The 10884-nt window shown below is 41.0% G+C and overlaps 1 protein-coding gene across 3 annotated transcripts in view; it reads left to right on the forward strand.

Annotated features, from left to right (window-relative positions):
* The window catches only part of LOC131931181 (transient receptor potential cation channel subfamily A member 1 homolog), a 132359-nt gene that overhangs the window by 119874 nt on the left and 1601 nt on the right, over nt 1-10884 (forward strand). For 2 of the 3 annotated variants that reach the window (XM_059287888.1, XM_059287898.1), the window contains exons 21-24: nt 2250-2381; nt 6801-7001; nt 9769-9945; nt 10447-10689. In XM_059287888.1, coding sequence (XP_059143871.1) covers nt 2250-2381; nt 6801-7001; nt 9769-9945; nt 10447-10689 — 753 coding nt within the window. Of the gene's footprint in view, nt 1-2249; nt 2382-6800; nt 7002-9768; nt 9946-10170; nt 10252-10446; nt 10690-10884 lie in introns of those variants that run through there. The other variant, XM_059287903.1, reaches the window with a different exon arrangement.

Below are 10884 nucleotides of genomic sequence, written 5' to 3' on the forward strand. Positions count from 1 at the left end.
TCTCTCTGTCTGTAGTTTGTGTCATCAGCCAGTCAATATCTGATGTCTCTCTGTCTGTAGTTTGTGTCATCAGCCAGTCAATATCTGATGTCTCTCTGTCTGTAGTTTGTGTCATCAGCCAGTCAATATCTGATGTCTCTCTGTCTGTAGTTTGTGTCATCAGCCAGTCAATATCTGATGTTTCTCTGTCTGTAGTTTGTGTCATCAGCCAGTCAATATCTGATGTGTCTCTGTCTGTAGTTTGTGTCATCAGCCAGTCAATATCTGATTTCTCTCTGTCTGTAGTTTGTGTCATCAGCCAGTCAATATCTGATGTGTCTCTGTCTGTAGTTTGTGTCATCAGCCAGTGAATATCTGATGTCTCTCTGTCTGTAGTTTGTGTCATCAGCCAGTCAATATCTGATTTCTCTCTGTCTGTAGTTTGTGTCATCAGCCAGTCAATATCTGATGTGTCTCTGTCTGTAGTTTGTGTCATCAGCCAGTCAATATCTGATTTCTCTCTGTCTGTAGTTTGTGTCATCAGCCAGTCAATATCTGATTTCTCTCTGTCTGTAGTTTGTGTCATCAGCCAGTCAATATCTGATGTGTCTCTGTCTGTAGTTTGTGTCATCAGCCAGTCAATATCTGATTTCTCTCTGTCTGTAGTTTGTGTCATCAGCCAGTCAATATCTGATGTCTCTCTGTCTGTAGTTTGTGTCATCAGCCAGTCAATATCTGATGTCTCTCTGTCTGTAGTTTGTGTCATCAGCCAGTCAATATCTGATGTCTGTCTGTAGTTTGTGTCATCAGCCAGTCAATATCTGATTTCTCTCTGTCTGTAGTTTGTGTCATCAACCAGTCAATATCTGATTTCTCTCTGTCTGTAGTTTGTGTCATCAGCCAGTGAATATCTGATTCCTCTCTGTCTGTAGTTTGTGTCATCAGCCAGTCAATATCTGATGTGTCTCTGTCTGTAGTTTGTGTCATCAGCCAGTGAATATCTGATTCCTCTCTGTCTGTAGTTTGTGTCATCAGCCAGTCAATGACTTGGTTAACAGCAGCAGTGACAGAGCCCACCCTCGTTTGACTCCTGTCTGAAACATACATGGCTGGGTGATATTATAGCTAACACATAGAACTTTGCATTGGAACCCTTCATATATAATAGATGGCATTTATATTTATTTCTGGAAAGTAAGACTTTCCAAACTTTTGTTCTGTCTAGGCTATGAAAAAACGTTTTCAAAATCATAGTTTTGCCATAGTATTTGTGGCACAAAAATATGTGCTCAATACATCATTTGCCTTTTCTAAATCCAGCTTGGTCACAGCTCTAGAGATTCTGGCCAGAGTAACATGTAATACATTTCAAATTTTGTGTCTCTGTGGTGCACTGACTTGTGGATGACTTACATATAGTAAAAAAAACTTGAATTGATCACCATTGTGTAATATTTTTAAAGTGATCATTTTTTTTACTAAAAGCTAGACAATTAAAAAACTCAATATTGATCATTTTTTAACTAAATTTTCATGTTACAACTTATCATTTTCATTGAAGTAGTGTGCAAAGAACAAAATTAACTAACTAACCTTTACAAAATAAATTTTGTTAGACAAAATATACAAATGACATCACTTAGTACCAATTACTTCCCAGAAGAAAAAAATTACCTCTATTTGAGTTTGTTTTGATGCTAGTTAAAAAAACCTAGTCGCTACCAACAAGCCCACGACCCTAGCCGCTACCAACAAGTCCTCGACCCTAGCCACTACAAGCAAGCCCACGACCCTAGCCTGGGTTTAGATAACAATACCCAAACAACCTGGGTTTAGATAACAATACCCAAACAACCTGGGTTTAGATAACAATACCCAAACAACCTGGGTTTAGATAACAATACCCAAACAACCTGGGTTTAGATAACAATACCCAAACAACCTGGGTTTAGATAACAATACCCAAACAACCTGGGTTTAGATAACAATACCCAAACAACCTGGGTTTAGATAACAATACCCAAACAACCTGGGTTTAGATAACAATACCTAAACTATACTATCCAACCCCCCCCCCCCCCCACCTTTACATTTACCTCACAGATTCATGTCACTCAGTCCAACATACCCTCTCTCCCCACATTAGGCTCAACAAGTCATTCATCCACTCCACTTATCCATGTTTCTCCCCTTGCATCCACTCCACTTATCCATGTGCCACTAACTCATTCATCCACTCCACTTATCCATGTTTCTCCTCTTGCATCCAGCTGCTTCAGATCTACCAAGCCAAACTGAACTACTTGGGTTGGATCAACTTAATCGAGTGGACAGTCTACCTGACAGCTCTTCTCCTGGTCGTCAGCTTCAACGACTGTCAGCGCCAGACAGGCTACAGATATGTAAGGGGCTCTTGTTGTCCATCCAGGGGCTCTTGTTGTCCATCAGTCCATCCAGGGGCTCTTGTTGTCCATCAGTCCATCCAGGGGCTCTTGTTGTCCATCCAGGGGCTCTTGTTGTCCATCCAGGGGCTCTTGTTGTCCATCCAGGGGCTCTTGTTGTCCATCAGTCCATCCAGGGGCTCTTGTTGTCCATCCAGGGGCTCTTGTTGTCCATCCAGGGGCTCTTGTTGTCCATCAGTCCATCCAGGGGCTCTTGTTGTCCATCCAGGGGCTCTTGTTGTCCATCCAGGGGCTCTTGTTGTCCATCAGTCCATCCAGGGGCTCTTGTTGTCCATCCAGGGGCTCTTGTTGTCCATCCAGGGGCTCTTGTTGTCTATCAGTCCATCCATGGGCTCTTGTTGTCCATCCAGGGGCTCTTGTTGTCTATCAGTCCATCCATGGGCTCTTGTTGTCCAAAAAAAAATAGTACTAAACTAAATACATTAATTTACATTTACCAGAAATTTACAATCTCATTTTATTTTAAAAAGACTTCACACTACAATACACTATCACCCATGTGTACTGAACGTTGCTACAAAAAAAAAACAAGAACTTAATTGTTTGTCAGTAGTGTAAATTGTAAATGTAATGACAAACACAGACAATTGAGTTAGACATGAGCGACAGCACATGATATTAAAAAAACTTGTAAAGACTACTATTTAAATAACTATAAAGAAAAGCGTGGGCCACTTTAGTATCTATTGGATACTTTTACTTATATTTAGGAAGAGACCCACGCTTTTCTTTATAGTTATTTAAATAGTAGTCTATAATTTGTTTTCTACTTTTTAGTGCATTAGTAGATAAAAGCTTGTTATTCAAACGTTTTTTATGAAAAATTTGACAAGCTTTTATTAAACTCACTTCCTCTGTCTGTCGTCAGTCTGTCTAGATCGAAACGCTAGAGCGAAAATTCGGACACTTCTACTTGACCGATACGGTTTACACTTGGCACGTGGGTCAAGACATGAAAACAATGCAATCTGAAATTAAATTTGACTTAATTGGATGCCTAATTAATTTTTTTATGAATTACTTAAAATTTGGACCGAATTAGTAGGCATTTCTATCCAACCGCACCACACGCGTCATCACGTTCAATAGCTGCGCCATCACGTTCAATAGGCGCGCAATGGTTTTTAGTCATGAAACTATATTGTAAATAAAAACATGTAAAGTACTAAAAAAATTTCATAAAAAACGTTTTAATAACAAGCTTTTATATACTAAAACACTACAAAGTAGAAAATAAATTATAGACTACTATTTAAATAACTATAAAGAAAAGCGTGGTTCACTTTAGTATCTATTGGATACCTTTACTAATGTTTAGGAAGAGACCCACGCTTTTTTTTATAGTTATTTAAATAGTAGTCTATGATTTATTTTCTACTTTTTAGTGCATTAGTACATAAAAGCTTGTTATTAAAACGTTTTTACAAGCTTTTATTTAACTCACTTCGTCGTCAGTCTGTCGTAAGTCGTCAGTCTAGATCGAAAACATAACACAAAAACAAATACAAACACAAACCCAAAGATAAACTCAAAGTGTCCACAGTCTAGCCCGGGGTGCCAAATCGCTCCATGACGATGTGCGGCGTAACCGCCTGATTCAACTTAGTAAACGACTATAGTTTCCAACTTATTCATAGTCTTTTGAACTCACTTACGCGAACGTAGGTACCATAGCAAACACGGGAAGGTCCGGGGTGCCAAATAGCGTCCTATCGGGGTGCCAGAGGACGCCCGGATTTGATTCACTTAAAGACTATAGTAACCTTTTTTATCCATAGTCTATCGCACTGTTTAAAACGAAATTATGCACCATAGCGCTCACATGATAGCCCAGGGCGCCAAATCGAACCGTGCAGGGGCGCCGGCGGATGCGCCTGTTTCAATTTAGTGAACAAAATTATAATACTCCAAGCTTATCCGTAAATGGAAAGAAATAAACATATAGGATTTGTAGGACCTGGCTTATTAAATGTTATTGATTTAAAAAAATAATTAGTAAACAGTACGTTCAGTGTATAGAATAAATAAAAGGCAGTATTAAAAATACCAACTACATTGCACTTAATCAATCCCCGCTAATTATGTAATTATTTTTTTCCTAACACCAAAACAAAGTAATAAAAAAATTCATAAAAAACGTTTTAATAACAAGCTTTTATGTAATGATGCACTAAAAAGTAAAATAAATTATAGACTACTATTTAAATAACTATAAAGAAAAGCGTGGGTCACTTTAGTATCTATTGGATACCTTTACTAATGTTAAGGAAGACACCCACGCTTTTCTTTATAGTTATTTAAATAGTAGTCTATAATTTATTTTACTTTTTAGTGCATCATTACATAAAAGCTTGTTATTAAAACGTTTTTTATGAATTTTTTTTTCAGTACTTTACATGTTTTATTTACAATAGAGTTACATGACTAAAAACCATTGCGCGCCTACTGAACATGACGTTCAGTAGGCGCGCAATGGTTTTTGAACGCAGCCATTACGTGATGGCGCAGCTATTGAAGGTGATGACGCGTGTGGTGTGGTTGGCTAGACATGCCTAATAATTCGGTCCAAATTTTAATTAATTCATAAAAAATTAATTAGGCATCCAATTAAGTCAAATTTAGATTCAGATTGCATTGTCTTCATGTCTTGACCCACGTGCCAACTGTGAATCGTATCGGTCAAGTAGAACTGTCCGAATTTTCACTCCTGCGTTTCCGTCTAGACTGACGACTGACGAGGAAGTGAGTTAAATAAAAGCTTGTAAAAAAAAAATTCATAAAAAACGTTTTAATAACAAGCTTTTATGTAACAATGCACTAAAAAGTAGAAAATAAATTATAGACTACTATTTAAATAACTATAAAGAAAAGCGTGGGTCACTTTAGTATCTATTGGATACCTTTACTAATGTTAAGGAAGACACCCACGCTTTTCTTTATAGTTATTTAAATAGTAGTCTATAATTTATTTTCTACTTTTTAGTGCATTGTTACATAAAAGCTTGTTATTAAAACGTTTTTTATGAATTTTTTTTTCAGTACTTTACATGTTTTATTTACAATAGAGTTACATGACTAAAAACCATTGCGCGCCTACTGAACATCACGTTCAGTAGGCGCGCAATGGTTTTTGAACGCAGCCATTACGTGATGGCGCAGCTATTGAAGGTGATGACGCGTGTGGTGTGGTTGGCTAGACATGCCTACTAATTCGGTCCAAATTTTAATTAATTCATAAAAAATTAATTAGGCATCCAATTAAGTCAAATTTAGATTCAGATTGCATTGTCTTTATGTCTTGACCCACGTGCCAACTGTGAATCGTATCGGTCAAGTAGAACTGTCCGAATTTTCACTCCTGCGTTTCCATCTAGACAGACTGTCGACAGACTGTCGACAGAGGAAGTGAGTTAAATAAAAGCTTGTAAAAAGTAAATTCTTTCTAACCTCGATTTAATGGTTTTTCAAAGGGAAGTAACTGTGTTTTCCAAATGATAAGTAAATGACAAAATGCAAATACATTTCAGACACAATTTTAGAAATTTTATAAACGTTGATACACTTTTTAAAATTTTATGTAATGCTCATAATTGAAAATTATTATTCTAAGTATATAAAATAAAATATCTTTTTAAAGACTTTCAATAGTAATTTTTTAACTCATAAATTTATACCATGAGTACTTTAATAATCTAACACTTGAATCCCTAAAAGTATCGGGGTTTTTTTTTTTTCGTTTTTTCTTATATTCCTTTGTAATCCTCGATTACAAACATTTTAAAAACATACAGAGTTTAACTTTATATATTAGATTTAAATAACTATAAAGAAAAGCGTGGTTCACTTTAGTATCTATTGGATACCTTTACTAATGTTTAGGAAGAGAGCCACGCTTTTCTTTATAGTTATTTAAATAGTAGTCTATAATTTATTTTCTTTTTTAGTGCAATAGTTCATAAAAGCTTGTTATTAAAACGTTACAGTACAGTAGTTGCTGGTGTTTGGCTGGGGTGGGGGTACAGTTCATGTTGCTGTTTGGTTGGGGTGGGGGTTGGTGGGGACTAAAGTTACAGTACAGTTCATGTTATGACGTTAGACAGGCGTACTCTTGACTTGACTACTGTGACCTCACAGTGACCCCTTCACTGTGTCGTGTGGTGGGGGTGGGGATACCGGAAATTTTTTTTCATGTGGACTAAGTCCTTTTTTTTTAAAATCATTCAAATATATATTTCACTAGAAAAAGCAATATGAAAGTAAAATGACTACCCAGCATTGGAATAGAGGTCACCTAACACGCGTTAACTGACATGTCACTTGTAGCCTCCAATGTCATCTGTCACATATGTTTGTCCCCAGGAATGGCAGTGGCATATGGGTGCCGTGACACTGTTCCTAGCCTGGTTTGACCTGGTCCTGTTCATCCAAAAGTTTCCCCAGTTTGGGATCTATGTGGTCATGTTCACCGATGTACTCCACACGTTTTCTCAGTTCTTCATTGTTTTTTTTCTCTTCATCCTGGCCTTTGCCCTGGCCTTTTTTACAGTCCTACAAAATCAGGTGAGTACATCTGTGACTGAGCTAAGTATAGGCTGGAGGTGTTAGCTGTGACTAAGGTATAGGCTGGAGGTGTTAGCTGTGACTGAGCTAAGGTATAGGCTGGAGGTGTTAGCTGTGAGTGAGCTAAGGTATAGGCTGGGGGTGTTAGCTGTGAGTGAGCTAAGGTATAGGCTGGAGGTGTTAGCTGTGACTGAGCTAAGGTATAGGCTGGAGGTGTTAGCTGTGAGTGAGCTAAGGTATAGGCTGGAGGTGTTAGCTGTGAGTGAGCTAAGGTATAGGCTGGAGGTGTTAGCTGTGACTGAGCTAAGGTATAGGCTGGAGGTGTTAGCTGTGACTAAGGTATAGGCTGGAGGTGTTAGCTGTGAGCTAAGGTATAGGCTGGAGGTGTTAGCTGTGACTAAGGTATAGGCTGGAGGTGTTAGCTGTGACTAAGGTATAGGCTGGAGGTGTTAGCTGTGACTAAGGTATAGGCTGGAGGTGTTAGCTGTGACTAAGGTATAGGCTGGAGGTGTTAGCTGTGACTGAGCTAAGGTATAGGCTGGAGGTGTTAGCTGTGACTGAGCTAAGGTATAGGCTGGAGGTGTTAGCTGTGACTGAGCTAAGGTATAGGCTGGAGGTGTTAGCTGTGACTAAGGTATAGGCTGGAGGTGTTAGCTGTGACTGAGCTAAGTTATAGGCTGGAGGTGTTAGCTGTGACTGAGCTAAGGTATAGGCTGGAGGTGTTAGCTGTGAGTGAGCTAAGGTATAGGCTGGAGGTGTTAGCTGTGACTAAGGTATAGGCTGCAGGTGTTAGCTGTGAGTGAGCTAAGGTATAAGCTGGAGGTGTTAGCTGTGACTGAGCTAAGGTATAGGCTGGAGGTGTTAGCTGTGAGTGAGCTAAGGTATAGGCTGGAGGTGTTAGCTGTGAGTGAGCTAAGGTATAGGCTGGAGGTGTTAGCTGTGACTGAGCTAAGGTATAGACTGGAGGTGTTAGCTGTGAGTGAGCTAAGGTATAGGCTGGAGGTGTTAGCTGTGACTGAGGTATAGGCTGGAGGTGTTAACTGTGACTGAGCTAAGTTATAGGCTAGAGGTGTTAGCTGTGAGCTAAGGTATAGGCTGGAGGTGTTAGCTGTGAGCTAAGGTATAGGCTGGAGGTGTTAGCTGTGACTAAGGTATAGGCTGGAGGTGTTAGCTGTGACTAAGGTATAGGCTGGAGGTGTTAACTGTGACTAAGGTATAGGCTGGAGGTGTTAGCTGTGACTAAGGTATAGGCTGGAGGTGTTAGCTGTGACTGAGCTAAGGTATAGGCTGGAGGTGTTAGCTGTGACTGAGCTAAGGTATAGGCTGGAGGTGTTAGCTGTGAGTGAGCTAAGGTATAGGCTGGAGGTGTTAGCTGTGACTAAGGTATAGGCTGGAGGTGTTAGCTGTGAGTGAGCTAAGGTATAGGCTGGAGGTGTTAGCTGTGACTGAGCTAAGGTATAGGCTGGAGGTGTTAGCTGTGACTAAGGTATAGGCTGGAGGTGTTAGCTGTGAGTGAGTTAAGGTATAGGCTGGAGGTGTTAGCTGTGACTGAGCTAAGGTATAGGCTGGAGGTGTTAGCTGTGACTGAGGTATAGGCTGGAGGTGTTAGCTGTGACTGAGCTAAGGTATAGGCTGGAGGTGTTAGCTGTGACTGAGCTAAGGTATAGGCTGGAGGTGTTAGCTGTGACTGAGCTAAGGTATAGGCTGGAGGTGTTAGCTGTGAGTGAGCTAAGGTATAGGCTGGAGGTGTTAGCTGTGAGTGAGATAAGGTATAGGCTGGAGGTGTTAGCTGTGAGTGAGCTAAGGTATAGGCTGGAGGTGTTAGCTGTGAGTGAGCTAAGGTATAGGCTGGAGGTGTTAGCTGTGACTAAGGTATAAGCTGGAGGTGTTAGCTGTGACTGAGCTAAGGTATAGGCTAGATGTGTTAGCTGTGCCTGAGCTAAGGTATAGGCTGGAGGTGTTAGCTGTGCCTGAGCTAAGGTATAGGCTGGAGGTGTTAGCTGTGAGTGAGCTAAGGTATAGGCTGGAGGTGTTAGCTGTGACTTAGGTATAAGCTGGAGGTGTTAGCTGTGACTGAGCTAAGGTATAGGCTGGAGGTGTTAGCTGTGACTAAGGTATAGGCTGGAGGTGTTAGCTGTGACTAAGGTATAGGCTGGAGGTGTTAGCTGTGACTAAGGTATAGGCTGGAGGTGTTAGCTGTGAGTGAGCTAAGGTATAGGCTGGAGGTGTTAGCTGTGACTAAGGTATAGGCTGGAGGTGTTAGCTGTGAGTGAGCTAAGGTATAGGCTGGAGGTGTTAGCTGTGAGTGAGCTAAGGTATAGGCTGGAGGTGTTAGCTGTGAGTGAGCTAAGGTATAGGCTGGAGGTGTTAGCTGTGACTAAGGTATAGGCTGGAGGTGTTAGCTGTGACTGAGCTAAGGTATAGGCTGGAGGTGTTAGCTGTGACTAAGGTATAGGCTGGAGGTGTTAGCTGTGACTGAGCTAAGGTATAGGCTGGAGGTGTTATTGAGAGCTAAGACTGAGCTAACACGTTGGTCTAAGGTCTTAGGGTAAAACCTGTGTAATGCTATACATTTCATGTACTTTGATCCTGGGATCCACCAAATTTAACTCCATGACATCACACCACATACAGTCACACTATCCTTAACAGGTGTTATAATAGTGTTGTGTCAAAAGGTTTGATAATTGTGTCCAAACAGGTGTGATAACAGTGTCCAGTCAAAAGGTGTGATAATTATGTCCAGCTTGTTTTTCTCACTGTCCAGGTACCTTTTGAAACAGTGCCCAAAGCTCTAGTGAAGACATCGGTCATGTTGATTGGAGAGTTTGAGTTCGATGGGATCTTCAATGAAAAGCATGACCCCCTGATCTACCCTGCTGCCTCCTACATCATCTTCGTCTTCTTCCTCATTATCATGAGCATTCTCATCATGAACTTGTTGGTAAACATCTCCTTGTCAGTCCTACATCTTCTGTTAGCTGTTGACTGTCTGTCATACATCTTGTCTTAGCTGTTGAGTGTCCTTCAGGTTGGGCTAGCTGTGGGTGATATTAAAGCTGTTGAGTGTCCTTCAGGTTGGGCTAGCTGTGGGTGATATTAAAGCTGTTGAGTGTCCTTCAGGTTGGGCTAGCTGTGGATGATCTTAAAGCTGTTGAGTGTCCTTCAGGTTGGGCTAGCTGTGGATGATATTAAAGCTGTTGAGTGTCCTTCAGGTTGGGCTAGCTGTGGATGATATTAAAGCTGTTGAGTGTCCTTCAGGTTGGGCTAGCTGTGGGTGATATTAAAGCTGTTGAGTGTCCTTCAGGTTGGGCTAGCTGTGGGTGATATTAAAGCTGTTGAGTGTCCTTCAGGTTGGGCTAGCTGTGGATGATCTTAAAGCTGTTGAGTGTCCTTCAGGTTGGGCTAGCTGTGGATGATATTAAAGCTGTTGAGTGTCCTTCAGGTTGGGCTAGCTGTGGATGATATTAAAGCTGTCCAGGAGCAGGCTGCCCTCAAGCGTATGGCCATGCAGGTGGAACTTGCCCTAGATGTAGAGCGAGTTCTTCCTGATTTCATTAAAAGAAGAGCATTTACTCGCAAGAAGACCATCCGACCAAACAGGACCTATTCCAACCCACTAGTCTCAGCCATGACTGGCTCCCACCTCAGCCCACAAGCCTTGCAGAAAGCCCTGAACCCAGAATTAGTATGGCATTTTTTTTTCTTTAACACTAGTGGGTACAGGTGAGGGTGGGGATTGGTCTTAGGTGAGTGTGGGGACTGATCTTAGGTGAGGGTGGGGACTGATCTTAGGTGAGGGTGGGGACTGTTGGGGATTGATGTTAGGTGAGGGTGGGGACTGATCTTAGGTGAGGGTGGGGACTGATCTTAGGTGAGGGTG

Source organism: Physella acuta, unplaced genomic scaffold, assembly GCF_028476545.2.
Source record: "Physella acuta isolate Inbredline_101_S28 unplaced genomic scaffold, ASM2847654v3 ptg000103l, whole genome shotgun sequence".
In the NCBI taxonomy this organism is placed as follows: domain Eukaryota; kingdom Metazoa; phylum Mollusca; class Gastropoda; family Physidae; genus Physella; species Physella acuta.